The sequence below is a fragment of the Ananas comosus genome, linkage group 8, assembly GCF_001540865.1.
Source record: "Ananas comosus cultivar F153 linkage group 8, ASM154086v1, whole genome shotgun sequence".
In the NCBI taxonomy this organism is placed as follows: domain Eukaryota; kingdom Viridiplantae; phylum Streptophyta; class Magnoliopsida; order Poales; family Bromeliaceae; genus Ananas; species Ananas comosus.
This window is the reverse complement of record NC_033628.1, coordinates 11,579,248-11,595,834: the sequence shown is the minus strand read 5'-3', so window position 1 is coordinate 11,595,834 and position 16,587 is coordinate 11,579,248. Positions and strand designations below refer to the sequence as shown.

At 36.9% G+C, this 16,587-nt stretch overlaps 3 protein-coding genes across 4 annotated transcripts; all 3 read right to left on the bottom strand.

The window, feature by feature from the left end:
• Nucleotides 388-1,912, bottom strand: LOC109714035. The gene is made up of 2 exons (XM_020238431.1): nt 1,069-1,912; nt 388-946 (listed from the first exon to the last, which is right to left on the bottom strand). The coding sequence occupies exons 1-2, from the start codon at nt 1,253-1,255 to the stop codon at nt 633-635; spliced, it is 501 nt and encodes a 166-aa protein (XP_020094020.1). The 5' UTR covers nt 1,256-1,912; the 3' UTR covers nt 388-632.
• On the bottom strand, nt 2,545-10,557 carry LOC109714034 (phosphoglucan phosphatase DSP4, amyloplastic). Of its 2 annotated transcripts, none has more exons than XM_020238430.1 (15): nt 10,414-10,557; nt 10,245-10,332; nt 10,118-10,159; nt 9,348-9,450; nt 9,050-9,126; nt 8,885-8,961; nt 7,792-7,872; nt 6,935-7,067; nt 5,989-6,048; nt 5,072-5,128; nt 4,403-4,498; nt 4,069-4,128; nt 3,729-3,836; nt 3,505-3,628; nt 2,545-2,836 (listed from the first exon to the last, which is right to left on the bottom strand). In XM_020238430.1, the coding sequence occupies exons 1-14, from the start codon at nt 10,437-10,439 to the stop codon at nt 3,515-3,517; spliced, it is 1,122 nt and encodes a 373-aa protein (XP_020094019.1). In that variant the 5' UTR covers nt 10,440-10,557; the 3' UTR covers nt 2,545-2,836; nt 3,505-3,514. The 2 variants fall into 2 exon arrangements, with proteins under 2 accessions (XP_020094019.1, XP_020094018.1); XM_020238429.1 differs by having other exon boundaries at nt 2,545-2,831.
• On the bottom strand, nt 10,584-15,465 carry LOC109714036 (probable glucuronosyltransferase Os03g0107900). Its single transcript, XM_020238433.1, has 4 exons — nt 14,941-15,465; nt 14,258-14,878; nt 13,696-14,181; nt 10,584-10,722 (listed from the first exon to the last, which is right to left on the bottom strand). The coding sequence occupies exons 1-4, from the start codon at nt 15,189-15,191 to the stop codon at nt 10,617-10,619; spliced, it is 1,464 nt and encodes a 487-aa protein (XP_020094022.1). The 5' UTR covers nt 15,192-15,465; the 3' UTR covers nt 10,584-10,616.

Sequence of the window (16,587 nt, the reverse complement as noted above, 5' to 3'; positions counted from 1 at the left end):
TTAATCCTCCAAACTCAAATAGATAGCATCTAAGAAAAAATTATAAATACTTAAGATAAACTCGAAATTGGCATGATTTGATTTGTCAATCAAACACATACACTCCTCACAAATCTAAACTACCATCGATCCCTGCATCGAAGCAAAATTCTTCAAAACGGTTTTATAAAAGAATTATAAATTGGTGTAAACTATTATCCAACTAGTGTTTTAAATTTTAATGATTAAACTATTTCTTGCAACATAAAAAATAATTAGAAAGTAGGAAAATCTTAATATCTCCCAATATTATCTTTTATAAAGAGATCCGAAGAAAAAGTTTTCCCGGTAACATCGTCCCAAAAGCCAACCAAATAGATTATAGACGTATTAATTTGTATAATAATATTTACTAATGATAAGTGTGCCGTGTTAATTATTCTCAAATATAAGCCCTTTGGAAAAGGAAGAGATACAACAACAACAAATCTATTGGGGATTGGGGATTAACATGATTGGACATTAATTTCTTAATACAAACAACACCAATTACTAAAACATACACACCACGTAGCCGTTATTACGTGTTCAAATTAAAAACCAATTAAATTGGTTGCACTTCTCCTTGATTCAGTCCATTAATTCCAGATCGATTACTTGCGTGGCAAATCACACTTGGGGGTGGTGAAGTAGAAGGGCCCGACTTTGTACGCGATGCGGCCGGGGTAGACGGTGGAAGGGCGGGAGAGGCGGACGCCGTCCTTGCCGCCGTTGAAGTTCGTCATCACGGTGCAGTTCTGGCAGCCAGAGGAGACGAGCCGCACCGTGCACTCCTCGGGGTTCACCTCCACGCCGTTCACGTACTTGTCGACCACGACGTCGAACTCACCGCGGCGGTCGCACGCGTCGCTCTTGTGGAGTAGCACCCGCGCCTGCGGCCCCATGCACGTCACTCCAACCTTGCTCCCTGTTAGGAGATATATAGTACATATATACATATAGATTGAATGTTCGAAAATAAGAATATTCGCTGCCAATCAGATTATCGGTGGTGGTGGTGTTATGATTGTGTAAATTATGGGGATATACCTATGATAGGGGTGGCGCCGTGGGCCCACTGGTTCCAACCCTTGGAGCAGTCCTGGCACAGCACCTTCCCTACGACGTGGAACGCCTTCGCGTCGTAAGTCGACCATCCCTCCGCGCCGTTTAAGCTCACCGCCGCGACGACCGCCGCAGCGACGAGCGACGCCACAATCGAAAAACGCCTCTCCATTCCAACTTAATTCCCCTTAGATCGTGAAGTATTATTATGTAATTCTTTTTATAGAGAGGGGTGGGAGGGAGGTTGAAGACAACGTGAGGCGCACACCATCGCAATTAGACGTGCAGTCCATTTTCATGCTCAAATCCAAAGCATGCAGCTGACCCTTCCGAGGCTTACGTGGCTTACGTGGATGCGGCGGGGATAGCAATCGGATCGTGAGCCGAAACGAATGGTAAGCATATGCAAGATCCGAGTCCGATATTGATCGATCGAGCACCACAAAACATAGCATTTTGTTCTACCGAGGCCCTTACTCGGTGCGAATCGAGGATCTTTTGATCCACCCGTTCGATATACGGCATCTTACAGGCTAAACGGTTCTTGTAAAAGTGTGATTACCTTAACTTTCAGAGTCGTGTTATGTATTAATGCAGCTGTTGAAGTTGGGCTCATAATAAAAGTTTTCATTAAGGAGAAAAATTTTCCAGTATTAAGATACTATATTTTTAAACGTAAGCTTTCCGAGGACACTTATACCTTAAATATTAAGTTACCTTGCAATGGACTTACTCCTTTGCTGTTTTCGTTTGTTAATTCGAAGAAACGAAGAAGCCTACCGTTACATAATACGAAGTTTTATGCAATTTGGAAAACCGCATGACACAGTCTATACTATTTTTTTTTACAAAAAAAAAATTTTGAGAGAAAAATAATAAACTATTCGCCTTATTTATTTATTTATTTATTGGAATGAATTTGCTGAAAATATAAAATAAATACGCTTCTAAGTTAGAATCTCCAATACCAAATATTGTTATCTTCTTTTTTTATAAGTCATGAAAATTTTTTCGAAGCCGTTAAAATTGTTTGAGGATTATTAAATTTTTATTTATGATTATAATTATATTGATAAGTTGTTAGGATATTTTAAATTACTAAAATTATATATAATTTGGTGAAATCTTTGTGTGATTATTAAAATTATATATAAGAATAGAAAGAAATAATAAATTATTCACCGTTTTGCATTTTAAGAAAAAAACGGTGAATCATTTACTACTCTTACTAGAGAAAAAAAAAAGACGGTGAATGATTTATCGTCTTCTAAATTTTATTAAAATGTATAAATAATTGACCGCCTTTTAATTATTTTTATACCCACCAAGTGAATCGGATAAAATAAAATTATTTCAACAAATAAATTTTTTACAAAGTTATTTGGCGAATTATAAATTTTTAAAAGGTTAAATTAAAAAAAAAATCCCATAGAAAATGTAGCTTACATCAAGGAGATAAAATTTCGTAAAAAAAAAGGTATATTAAATGACTGGATACTTTGATTCATGAAAATGTGGCGAATGTCTCAAACTGTGAATTACACCAACCCAGGATTGGAGTCGATCCAACAATAGCACATGCAAGTAGATAGTAGAATGTTGCAGGCACATAATAACTTATTTCTATTACAGCTTACGAATAATAACTTACTTCTATATCTCTATACAAATATTATACATACCATGCTCAATGATCAGTGATCCTTAAAGCGCCTCTGCATTTAAAGTGCGATCATTTGCTCCATGATCTGATCTAAAATGACTAATCATTAATGATCATCTATTGGAAAAACCCAAAAACGTAAACTTCAAATACCCCCCTAGTACCCTGTGGTTTAAAACGTATCAAGTTAACCCATGTAGTTTCGCACTTTCTTACTTTAATATCCTGTGGTTTAAAGTGTATCAAGTTAGTCCCCCGTGTTTCATTTTTCTCTTTTTATTATCCATTTCACTAATTTTTTTCGTTAAATCAGTGACAAAGTTAAAATTAAAGGGTGCTAAAGTGAATATTCGATAAATCTAGGTAGGGCATTTAAAGTTTTTTGTATATAATTTAATGAAATATTAACGGAGGAAAAAAAAAATCAATGACGAGATTAAAACTAAAGGGTACTAAAGTAAATATTCAATAAACCTAGGTCGGATATCTGAAGTTTTTTGTATATAATTTAACGAAATATTAACAGAGGAGCCGATGAAAAGAAAAAAATGAAACCATAGGGTACTAAGTTGATGCACTTTAAACCACAGGATACTACAGTGAGAAAGTGTGAAACCACAGGGTACTAAATTGATACACTTTAAACCATAAAGTACTAAAGTGAAAAAGTGCGCAGGGGGTGGTATTTGAAGTTTTCCCAAAAAAAAAAGAAAAAAAGAAAAAAGAAAAAGCCGTTTATAGCATCCAATCAAACTAACCTTTTGTTACTCACTGTAGTTGCTCTAAATATTCTCTAACCATCACCCTCTCCCCCTTTGTCAGATCAACATCTTCGGCCATTAATCGGTTTCGCAGTTCAGCACTTGAATCGTTATTGAAAACCTGCAAGAAAAGAAAGCAGTGTAAAATCGTTCAATATAAATAAATATTTTTGATTCAGAAAAAGAAAGAAAAAAAAATCCTCGCTTAAGTACAGTCTTACTTGGACATAGTTGTTAACATGCCCATCACTGTTGGGGCTTGTTAGTGGTTCTAACTTGCTGCATGTCCAAACTCCGTCGACAATATACTTGTACTCATAGTGTCCTTGCTGATAATGTACAAAGAGACAACGGTAAATTTTAAATACATCACTATGACCGCAATCTCTAAGTAGATTTACTCATAGAACACTTCATCAACCATGCCAAATTATTGTTTGTAAGTCACAACAAGGAATTACAATAATACGAGAATAATGAAAAGAAGTTGAAGGAAGCTCATCAAAGGAAAAATTCTCGTCTAACATTAAATAGTCACCAGAAAAAAGTTCGAGTACTCACAGGTAGGTCCCTCTCAAGAATCCATAACCCTTGCTCCTTGTCAAATGTCAAAGGAATTCTCTAAATAAAGTGAGAAATTGTCATGAACATGTAAAGCAACTCAAGTGAAGAAACTGGAATGTTATACTCTTGCGGAAGAAAGAGCTTCCATCTTAGCGCTTCAATCTTTTCTCAGCTTACAACTACCTTGTTCTTCAAAATTGCAAAAATGAACCAACTACATGACAACGGGCATGAATACGAGATTATATCTACTTGAAAAATTGAAAGACTAAGATGATGGGCATTTTTCTAAGCTTTCCTTATGGCCAGAAGAACACGGTGAAAAGGTTACCTGCCCCCATCCAATGTCGAGTCCAGAAACTTCAACTGAGGAGCAACTATCATCTTTCCATGTTAGAGTCACGCGATTCTTTGATAGGCCTGTAAGCTGAATATAAGGACAGATCAATGACAATTAGTAATAAATAACAAGTCTATACATCATGAAATGAATGAAACTGTTCAGGTGATGTTCAAAGTTTCAACCGTCCTAGAACATTCCTGCGGAACTGGAAAAACAAAAATTAAAGAAAAATTAAAAAATAAACTGCCCATCCCGAAATCTCGCATATGCTGAAAATAAACCATATGAAACAACAGTGGTGACGGATGCTAATGGAATAAGACTTCATATGATCTAGAGTAAGAACTTATAAAACAAACTATAATGTTACGTTAAATAAACAGAGGAAGCAGGATTTGGATATTTCAGGTTTGTACATCAACTTATAGAGGAAAGTATTTTCTTCAAAAGACCAAAAGGGCAACAAACAAATATTTTACTTGGTTCTTCTGTATGCTTGAAAGTTGCATAAGCCACAGTTTAGAATAATCACAGCACTATCCAACTTATAGACGTATCAGTACTGTCTTCAGTTTTTCTAAAGAGAAACATGTTACAATACCTGGAGAGAAAACCATCGTAATACATTAAATGAAGTACAAGGATAGCGTGACTTACTATATCAGCAGTTGCACTCTTGATGGCTTCCAGTTTTGGAAAACAAGCACGCTTATTCTACCAGAACACCAACAGAGGAAAATATGTAAGTCAAGAGTATAAAGCACGCAATAATTCTTTGCATTAAGTTAAACTAACTCAAGTATCGGTAATTACATTAACGGTTACAGAGAAAGACGTAACTCAAATTAAAAAAGATGATACAAAACAGGCAGCATATAGTTACCTAGAGTCACCAAAAATATACGCAACTTATAGTAGGGTTTGCACCAATCAATGAGGTTTTATTCTGTATGTGATCAATCATATTGGCTGAAGTATCAAACAGTACATTCATTTATTATTATCTGCAGAAAATTCATCAACATGGGAGAGGAAAGTACCCTTTCCTCCCACAAACATTGATTATCCAACTGAAATGCAGCATGCACTAGCCCAATTATGTAGTTTTAATATAAAATATACCAAAAAACTATACAGCAAGTTAATATGAAGAGAATGAAAGAAACTCTCGCATGGAGAAAGATGTTAAGCATACTTTGCGGCAGAGAAACAGAAAAATACCACCACTAAGAACTTAGAGATACAGAGACAATAACTATTTTAAAGGATTGGGATTGGCGAAATCATGATATTTTTATCAACAGATAAAATAGTAACACAAAAACCAAAAGAAAAACGGCACGTCACATTGACAAAACAATGACACATTAACAGGAAACAACTGAAAGCGGTCAAGAACAACATCCTGTCAACAAAAGCATGCAAACCTAACCACATTTTAAGCCAGGGAAAGTCTAAAGATCAAGTGCAAATGTTTGACATGAGGAACAAGATTATAGCTACGGCATATCGAAAAATTTGATGAACTCATTTTTTTAAGCAAGATACATTAAGCACTTCTTGGTAAGAATTACCAGTAGTATCTGATGTGCTTCACCAAGCTTATAGCCTTGAACCCAGAACATATATGCCAGCTGAAGAAAAAAAAAATATGAAATGAATTTCGACCTAGATAATGTAGTCAAAATTACCAACTGACAACTAATAAACTTAAAGAGTATAACAAGAAACGATCAAACATATTATTGAAGATGAAGAAACATACGAGGAAAGTGGGTTGCTTGATTTTAATAGTCAAATCACTTGCAGACAAGAGATCAAAAGTATTTTCAAAACATCAAAGTTTTATAAGATGAATAAAGAAAATTCATATGTTCCCACAAATGATTAAGCATTCTTGATTCTTCAGTCAACCACAGAAAGTGTTACAAATAGGTCCATCAAGTCTAGGGAAAAGAAAAATAAACAGTCTTCCTTCATATGTAGTTTATATTCACTAGTAACATTAGTAACTTATGTGGAATAGGACTATAATGTGGCAAAAATCCTTAAATCAAGTTATAAGAATATTTTTCTGTTTTGCAATTAATATTTAAGGTTTATTATCGTACTAATTATTACATCTTTGCACATGCATACGAATCAAGTTGGGAGGCAAAACAGGAATAGACGCTCGAAGTATCCAATCACAGCATATTTTTAGAAAAAAGAAAGCTTGAAAATAACATAGCGTATGATCATACCCAACCCAACAATATCCGGCTTTTATAATTCATTACACCAAATTCACGGAAGTTCATTTTTCCAGTCAATTCTCAATTCTCAATTCTCAATCAATTTCACAAACTAACAAGAACTGAAACAATGCTGCAAAAGGAATGCAACAAGAAATAGCACCTATTTGGTTCTACCAGCAAAAGTTGATGGATTACAATGGCAAATCAAGTTTTGAAAGGATAAAAAAAAATGACAGCAAGTAAAAAGAAAGTGATTTTGACATTAATGAACTAGTTTCCATACCGCAACAGCAGGGGCCCGTCCCAGCCCAGCAGTGCAATGTATGTAAGTCACACCACCATTACGGTTAACAACCTTGTGCAATTTGCTTACCACAGCAGGAAGCCTCATCCTCAAATCAAATGCATCAAAATCCCTGCTTTCTCTCACATCAGAACATGTAGAAGCCTAACACTTCAAAGTATCTGTCATGCATGCTAAAGACTTTGGGCATCTTAACAATTCATGTTATATCGATGATGCCAGATAACAGTAGGAAGGCTTCATCTAAAAGAAAAAACAAAAAGAAAAAAAAATGCCAATAAAATATGATAAAAGATAAGGGATTAGAATTTGGTGACACGATTTTTAGTACACAAGCATCTCTAAGATGCATCAGCATATTGTTTCCCAATGTTGAAAGAGAGGACATAAGCAGACTTCACATATCAGTTCTCCAGAATACACAAAATGCTTCAATATTCTACAGTCCGCAAATTATCTTTACCAACTCAGATGGATTAAGATCCATGGTAAAAACAGACCGCCGATCGAAACCTAGCTGGCAAGGTAAACGAGTAGCCATAGATAAAGTAGACAATTCATAACCTATAGGAGTTTGCTATTTTACCTTACTCTAAAGTAAACAATTTGCAAGATAAATTAACTACTAAGAAAGGCTACACAAGATTAATTCAGATATGGGCAATATAATATATATATATAAAATTCTAGTTTCGCGTATAGGTAAACAAAATAACTTGATCAATGCCCAATGGATACAATTAATAATCCACAAAAAGAAGACAAGCTAGAAAAGGCATTCAGTTGACGTCCGCTAACAGGATAGAGCTACCAATGAATTCGAAAAGCAACTTCACCTGATTTCAGCACGGCAATGCTCAATGCCATTGCATTTCAGGGCATATTCTTGAATGGCACCAATATCAACCCCAAAGTATCTGAAGTCGCCAGTGAAGGATACATCATTTTAATAGATGCTTTATCAGCTTGAAGGCATTTCAAAATTTTGTAGCAAGAAGAGGAAAGCTATTCACAGGAAAATATTAGTTCCCAGTCCTTAATAAGTCCTGCTTTTCTCAGTTGTTGCTGATCACTTAAAATGGCATCTCAAACTTACGAGTCATACAAAACTTTAGAAATTGAATAAACTCAATTTGGATTTCTTCGCTACATAAATGTGTCAGAAAATAAATCAGACAATGAACAGCCTCTGGTCAAGAACCTCAAGATCAGCCAAACATCATCATTGGGAACAGCATGCAAAACAGATGCTTTAACAACAAAAGGTCCTTGAAGTAACCATGTGCACTAGCACATAAAACATAGCTGCAACAAATAAATTAAAGTTTCTTCCTCCAAATGTTGGACGGCACTGTTAACTTGATTTAGTATTTAAAATTTTCTATCATCCTGGTCTGAAAAATGTTAGTCCTGAAACATCTTTTTCAGAAAAGCAACACAAATAACAGAGATGCTTGCCCATTATCTCCTGTTACCATGCAAGTTCTCCAAAGTCGAAGAACCAATCTAAAAGTAACAAATGAGTAAAGAATGGCAGAAAACAAATAGCAGGGGTCAAAAAAGGATCATATGCCAGAGCATAAAAATATATCAATTAAAATATTTTCTTTATTAACAGCAAAAGATTAAGCATGGAGAAAGGAAATTGGATCTTTCTTCATTCTAAAGAACTTATGCCCAATTGAACATTGTTTAGTGATGCAATTCTTTATTTTATCTGTTTATGATTTTATACAACAGCCGCAGAGCTTTTCTTACTCTCATATCTTTTAGTAAGTTAGACAACTATGCTTAAAACTACAAATCATTCCTCAAGGATGCCAAAGATGGTACATATTTGTCATCGCTGTTATCATCGCCAATTTCAGGTAAACATTATTTCAAAAGTTCAAGATATAACTACGATATATTATCAACACGCCAGGATACTCAAGGTCTGAATTCTGTTGCAAACAAAAAATGGTTCTCACTCCAATCTTCTGAAGCTTGTCGACATCTAATGGGGTCTGCAATTTAAAAACATCAAATAATGATGTAGAAAAGAGGAAAGAAATAAGCTTAGTAGGAAAAAAGAAAAGAAGATGAGAAAAGAACCTGTAAGCAAGAGCCGACAATCAAGTCTGGTCGAATAAAAGTGTAGTTCATTCCAAGTTCATGCCTATATGTCAACACTGAATCACAATTTTCAAAAATATGCTTCAGCACTGATTCGTCATACTCATCATGCATGCCAGAAAAGATTAAGGAAAGGAACAAAACAAAACAAAAAAAAAACAAAACAAAACTTGCATTTTCTTTGAAGGAACGGTGTTTCTCGATCAAGACGCAAACTGATATTGGCTAAACCAACAGATAAGTAAGGACAGGAAGCATCAAAATTATAAAAATTTACCTGCCCCCATCGCTTCCGTCATATTACTGCTATATATCGTTGATTTCACATCTTCAGCCTCAGAGCTACTCTTCTCAGTGCTGGCAGCAGAACCAGAATGAGCCTAAAAAAGTCTATCCATTGTCAACCAAAAAAGTTTTTTAAAAAAGGAGACCTTCCGATGCCTAGAATAAACAACATTAGCTAGCAATTCGCAATCTGGTAGCCGGACTGGTTTACTTATCACAAAGCCATATAACATACGATGGCGTAAGCTGAATTTTGGTGATTCTTTCTCCAGAACTGTGCTGATGTGTTCAGCATTATAAAAAAAAAGTTCAAAAATCATCATTTTTTACAGCATCTAACAATACAAAAAGGATAACATCATCATTTAATTACAGCATCTAACAATACAAACAGGATAATATCATCATCTAACTAATGGTCTGCGACTAAGAAAACAACATAAGACCCCAAAGCATATCATATAGAGAGAAAAAAAAAAAATCTTGTACCACGCAATGATTGAAACTAGGGCTTCATCAATAAGCTCTATATCTTCACCTCCTTGTACCTAATTTTTTTTTTCAGAAAATTATACCCCGTTCATAGAACCCTCTCTGAAATGTTTCAAAATTTGATATCCCACGTTCATAGAACTCTCTGTATACTAATCAAACAACGGTATGAAAACAACTCTTCAAAACGTACTACACTTGTTCTTCGCGAACTTTTCCCAAGAAACACAAAATAGGAAAATAAATTACTCGATTTGAGAAATATCTTACGTTCTTGGCGACATTCGCTCGAAGATCAGCACGAACCATCCCCTGACAAAAAAAAAAAAAAAAACATATTCAAATCCAAATCCAAGATATAATCTCTTCAAAGAAAGAAATCGAACTAATCACATGCCAAATTCAAAGCCGGAGGTCTTCTTGAATGGCGTTTTAGGGTTTGCGTAGGTCGAATCGATGATCTCGAACCCAAAATCGGATACTCCCTGCTCAAAATTTGCTTAAAATTAAACAAGGAATTGCTTAAATAAAGAGAAAATTAAAGGTCGTAGTTGCTAATTTCTCACATGAAGAGGCTTTGAAGGCGATTCATAGCGTCGCGAAATATCTCCGTGGGACGCTGATAAAGAGGAGAGAGAGAGAGAGAGAGAGAGAGAGTGAGTGAATAGACGAGGAAGAAGAAGTATCTGGGATTTTATACATCAGTAGAGAGAGTATCGTCTTGCGATACCTCGGATCTGTAGCCTGGGAACAGGAATCAGTGTAACGGTTATATGAGATGGCTGTGAGACCGACACGTGGGCCCGTATATCGGACGGTTGTGATTGTGCCGCGTCATCACTTTGCTCTTCCTATATTGGACGGGCCTTACGCAACTGGGATGCGACCAAAGATCAAATAAAGTCCAAGATAGAAAAAAAAAGTCCAAAATATAGTGGTCCTATTAATTGCGTGGCGTTTTTAATCATTCCAATTGCTTTCAAGATTCATATAATCATTCCAATTGCTTTCAAGATTCATATAAAATATAAATATAAATAAATATGATGTGAGTATGTGACTGTTATATAATAAATTTTTTTTTTTTTTTAGAGAGGGATAGGTAGTACGTTATCCGCTTCATTTATTTCATTTAAAAATAAATTTAGCTAGAAATGTAAATCAACTAATATTCGAACTTGGGTCTCGAGTATCAACCACTAAGCCCTTTGCCACTTGCTATAGGGACGGTCGGTGGTTGTTATATAATAAACTTATTCTCAAGTTAGCAGGCACTGCTAGTACACAAAAAAAAGAAAAGTAACTGCTCCCTAGCCTTGGAATCGCATGCATCCATTCGTTTAACAAACCGCTTTACAGTTCATAATAATACTTATACTTAAAACCGAATTAATAGAGAAAGAGGAGCAGTGAAAACCAGGATTAGGTTATGGGCTAATATCTACAAAGAATAATTAATTATGATATTTTCATATTTTACTGCTTGTTTACTCAATTCAAATGTGAATTCTTTTTACCATGTAGTTACACAAACATAGAAATTTCACTTAAAAAGTTACCAGAAAAATAGGAAAAGCTATTGTAGTACTTATATGGTGGGCCTTATTTTAACTTATGATTAGGGGTTGAACTGGACCCGAGCCTAAACAAGGTCCTGCCTGATGGGCCATGTATGGACCGGACTTTGGCTATCCAAATTATAATTTTGGATCTGACCCGGCCTTAAAAATTAAGCCCGAAAAAATTTGGGCCTATTTGAACATGTTCAAGCCCAGCCCGAGCCGTACAAATAAGATATTTGGTTATATACATATAATATATTTGTCCATATAAGAAATATATATATGATGATATGTTATAAATATAACTAAATATTTAGTTTCCAGATGAGTATATATTATAAATAATATTTTTACATACAATTATACATATCTATAAGTAAAAATATATAGTACCTATTATTTTACTTAGTTATATTCATATATCTTAACATTATATATAATATACATTATTTAATATGAGAATATTTTATTTTATTTTTATTTTATACAAAAAAATTTATATTTGTGTTATGTGACAAATATATCAAGTGGGCCTCCACAAAACCCGATGGGTATTGGGCATTTGACTTGGGCCTGGGCCGGGTCTTAAGTTTTTTAAAAATTGGGTAAAATCCGGACTCTAAGCCCGATTTTTTTGGGGCCGGGCTCGGGTATAGTATAACTCGATCCAAGCCCGGCCCAGTTCCACCCCTACTTATGATCTCCCTATCTTTTTTTCGGTAGGGTCAAGACACTTTCCTTGTTTGGTATTTGTTATTTTCCTTTTCATTTTTTTGAATAGAATTTTACATAAACTTATCAACTTTAACAATTATAATTATACTTTTTAGCAAAAAATAAGATAAATAGAAATTGATAACTAATAAACTCATTAAATTCATATATATATATATATATATATATATATATAAAAAATAAAATTTTGATCCAAGGAAAAGTACTAACTCGTGGGCCGGCACGTCCCGGCCCAGTCCGGATTATGGGCCGTCCTGAGCCATGGTTTAATTTTAGGCGACCCAGCCCGGCCCAGTACAGCACAGATTCAAATTTAAGAATACCATAAAGAGGAATGCTATTTGTACCCGTCACTTTTGCATGTAAATTTTAATTCAAAAATTGTAGACAACACTTCTAAATTTTTAGTATTAAAAAAATTACGAAAGCAATAAGACTAATAAAAAAAAGAAAAACTAGACTTTGGATTGAAAAGAGAAAAACATTACCGGCACATTCCACAATAGATGTAAGATACACATCTTGTCACTCAAAATCTTTAGTATTAAAACAAAACATTGATAAGAATAAAAGAAAATTGGCCCTTGGATACGAGAGGGGTAAGATTTACATTCATTTTAGTGTACGTGCACGGTCTCTTGAAAAAATAAAAGGGAAAAAATTGCATATTTGCTCTTCAAACTATAGAGCGCAAGATACTTTGGTTCTTAAACTTGAATTTTGTTATAAGTTTTGGGTCGATTTTTTAGAATTATTGTGATAAAAATTCGCGACCACTTTAATTAACCAAATGTGGCATGTTGCTGACATAAAAATAATAAAATATCTTATATGTATCATCAATTATAATACTGTTATATCATTTTTATATTAGCGACACATTAATAGTTGATTAACTAAATTTAATCATGAAGTTTGTTTATAATAATTTTAACAGTTTTGAGTTAGAAATTGTAATAAATAAAAAATTGAAGAACTAAAGGAGCAAACTTCTCCTAGTTGGAGGACCAAATTTGCAATTTACCTAACATAAGTACAAAATGTACACTTACTTTCGAATATATTAGCAAGATTTGCTCTTATATCATTATTATTATATCATAATAATAGAGTGGCAGAGCCGCAGAGGTGGTTCCATGACTTGTAATTGAAAAGTGTGAAAACTCCATCCATTTTTCTTCTACTAAGAACAGACAGATACACGTCAAACGGATTGAGATCCAGGCTTTTGTTTTGTTTTTTTTTTTTTTTTACTTTTGTTGAATGGATCTAGTCTTCTTCACGTCCTTTTGTTGAATTTCTTTTTTTTTTTTAAATAAAAAATTTATAAACAGCGTGTTGGAGTACCAACTCAGCACGTACTATCTAATCTAACAACTGTATAGCGGGGAGGCGGGGCCCACATTCCTCTCTCTCTCTCTAGTGAGTCGTGAGTCGTGACCACGACGAGTAGACCAAGAAAACAAAAAAAAACCAGGCCAGCTGATGCCCACAACAACAGCAACAAAAAAAAACAACAACCACCGCGACCGCGCATCGAAAAGATCCTACCTCCTCCACGTGTCGGCTCCGGATTCGCCGCGCGGCCGCCTCCTCCGCCGGGACCGGCCGAGCATGGCGCGCAGCTCCCTCATCGCCTGCCACGTGGCGTCGCCCTCCTCCATCGGGCGGTGGAACAGCAGCGCCCGGCGCTTGGCCGGGTCCCACAGGTTGCGCTGTATCTCGGAGAGGTTGGTCGCCGCCACGTGGTCGAGCACGGCCTCGAGCCGCGCCACGTCGCGCTCGGGCACCGCCAGCGATATCTCCTCCCAGCGCACCACCTCCGGGAACGGCAGCCGGATGTCGTCGGCGATGACGACCGGCACGCACCCCAGCACCACCGCCTCCACCAGCCGCGGGCTCCACGGCGCCCACCCCAGCGGGCACAGGCAGAACACCGACCGCGCTATCTCCGCCCGATAACCCGCATACCGCTTCCGCTTCAAGTAAAATCTCGGGTTCCCCCCGTACCTCTCCAATATCTCCGTCCTCACCTTCCTATATATATATATATAAACAAAATTAAAATTAAATAAAAAAAGGTAAAAAAGAAAAAAAATATATATATATATACTTGCTGTAGAAGCGGCCGCTGATGTTCTTGGGATGGACCTCCATCTTGCCGCGGAAGAAGGCCCAGATGTCGCGGGGGACGGCGGCGGGGTCGGGGGGGAGGTGGAGGGCGATGTCGGGGGACACGTAGGGAGGGATGACGACGTGGGCGGCCTGCTGGCAGGGGTGGGGGCGGCGGGAGCCGAAGGTCTGGAGGAGGATGGAGTGCCTTAAGAAATCGGGGATGCCGTCGGCGACGGCGACGTCCTCCATGGGGTGGAAGCAGGCGGCGAAGTCGTGGGAGGCGACGAAGAGGTGGTCGCGGCCGCGGGAGAGGTTCCAGAAGGGGAAGCGGGAGGAGAGGAGGCGGACGGCGGAGGAGAGGAGGGGGCGGGCGTGGCGGAGCGAGGGGAGGCCCGTGGGGGTCGAGAAGTTGCAGGAGACGTAGACGGGGACGAAGAACAGGTCGGCGTCCGCCGGGTCCAGGGCGCGGTCGCCGTGCGCCAGCAGCGCCTCGTGGATCGCCACCTCCGCCGCGAACAGGTGGCTCCCGCACCGCGGATTCGACAGCCAGTCCCTGTTGTACCGCGCCGGCAAATCGTACACGTAGATCCGCAGCGGCGGCGACGACGACGACGAAGCACTAGTATTACTACTAGTACTACTAGTAATAGTTGTTGTGGCGATGGGGTTGTCGGAGAGGGCGGCGCGAGGGGTGGTTTTGAGGGGGACGAAGAGGTCGCCGTGGAGAAGAAGAGGTAGAGGGAGAGGGAGAGCCACAGGAGCCATTTGTAGTACTTCTTGAGCTTCTCCAAGTATTGGGAACGCCGATGGTGGTGGTGCTGGTGGTGGTGGTGGTGATGATGGGGGAAGTGGTGGGTTCTTCTCGGGAGCAGCTTCATGCGGGAGGAGGAAGAAGAAGAAGAAGAGTGGTGGTTGGGGAAGAAGAAGCTCATATTTTCCGAGTTTAAAACCACCTGCAAAATATTAATGAAACCCAGAGAGGTTGAAATGGAATTTTCAGATGAAGTGGATGGAGTAGAGATCAAGGGAAAATTAAGGAGAAGTGGTTTTTTTTTTTTTTTTTTTATACCCACTTGTTTAATACTACTCTTTATTATTGTTATTATTATTATTATTAAAACTATTCAACTAAGCTGTACGTAGAAGGATTTTGAGGAAAGGAGGAGGAAGGGAAAGGAAGGAGGAGAAGGGAAAGAGGAAGGGATAATTTATTCATTTATTTATTTAATTTTTTAATATTTTAGAGGATGATAATAAATGGGGTGTTGTTGTGGTCCTCGTCTATTGATACCAATATTTAACAAGGGGGGAGAGATATTGATTTGGAGTGTGTAATAATTCAACAATTGAGTTCACAAGAGCTTGGTTCACATGCTACACTTTGCAGGTCACTATACTGTTCTTTTTCCTTCTTTTGCGGTGGCATAAAAGCTGAAATGGATTATTTTTAATCTCTCTTCGGAAGTTAGAAAAGGGTGCTTTTCCTGCAAGTTTGTGAATTTAAACCTCTTTGTTGGTGAAATCGCTTTTTTGGGTAGTTTTGGGTCGGTTGGTAGCAGGAGTATCGCTTTCACAAACCAAAACCGATTTATGCTTATTATTATGCGTCCTTATACTTTTCTAACGTCGTTATGCTTTTATAGGTGGGGAATTATTCTGCTGTAATGGATTGTTCGTACGCTTTGCCATCTGTGTAAGCAACAGTGGGTGTGGTATCATATACATCTTATGACGCCATTTGATATTGTGTTTAGTAATTAAAAATGGCAAAGATGTTTTCATAATGGACATTCGTTTTCGTGGGTAAATTGATTGATTGTAGGTGAACTTATTTCAAATACCATTTTAAATTGATTGTCTAAATTTTTTAAAATTTTAATTTTACTATTTATTTCTTAAAATTTATGTTATTTGAGCCGGTCAATTATACTTTGTTTGAAATTTAAACCAATTGCTTATATTAATGAATTTATAGTTGTAAGAGCTAAATAAATATGGTACCTAAATTTATAAAGATAAAAGACACATTTAAAATTTGAAGTCAACATGTCTGAATCAAATTACATAAATTGAAAGATTAAATATTAAAATTAAAATTTTGAAAATATTGAATTGCCGACTTAAAATGACCCATGGTTCTAATAAGTTTTGTACGTGTTTACCTTAATTATATCATTTTGAAAATGCTCGATTATTCTAGTGAAATAGTTTTTATCTGTCTTTGAAGTTTTCAGGAGAGAAAAATCCATGGACTTAATCAGACTATGGATAGTGTTATTTATGAATATGCAATTCATTATTCTAAGCAACCTTGCACTACCCTCTCAA

What these genes read in the sequence shown, in the direction of transcription:
- LOC109714035 (XM_020238431.1), bottom strand. Translation starts at nt 1,255, where the DNA reads ATGGAGAGGCGTTTTTCGATTGTGGCGTCGCTCGTCGCTGCGGCGGTC. An exon ending in CGGCGCCACCCCTATCATAG is followed by an intron (nt 947 to 1,068) that starts GTATATCCCCAT and finishes ATCTCCTAACAG; the next exon opens with GGAGCAAGGTTGGAGTGACG.
- LOC109714034 (XM_020238430.1), bottom strand. Translation starts at nt 10,439, where the DNA reads ATGAATCGCCTTCAAAGCCTCTTCAT. An exon ending in GACCTCCGGCTTTGAATTTG is followed by an intron (nt 10,160 to 10,244) that starts GCATGTGATTAG and finishes TTTTTTTGTCAG; the next exon opens with GGGATGGTTCGTGCTGATCT. An exon ending in TTCTTGAGAGGGACCTACCT is followed by an intron (nt 3,837 to 4,068) that starts GTGAGTACTCGA and finishes GTACATTATCAG; the next exon opens with CAAGGACACTATGAGTACAA.
- LOC109714036 (XM_020238433.1), bottom strand. Translation starts at nt 15,191, where the DNA reads ATGAGCTTCTTCTTCCCCAACCACCACTCTTCTTCTTCTTCTTCCTCC. An exon ending in TCAAAACCACCCCTCGCGCC is followed by an intron (nt 14,879 to 14,940) that starts GCCCTCTCCGAC and finishes TAGTAATACTAG; the next exon opens with TGCTTCGTCGTCGTCGTCGC. An exon ending in AGCGGCCGCTTCTACAGCAA is followed by an intron (nt 14,182 to 14,257) that starts GTATATATATAT and finishes ATATATATATAG; the next exon opens with GAAGGTGAGGACGGAGATAT.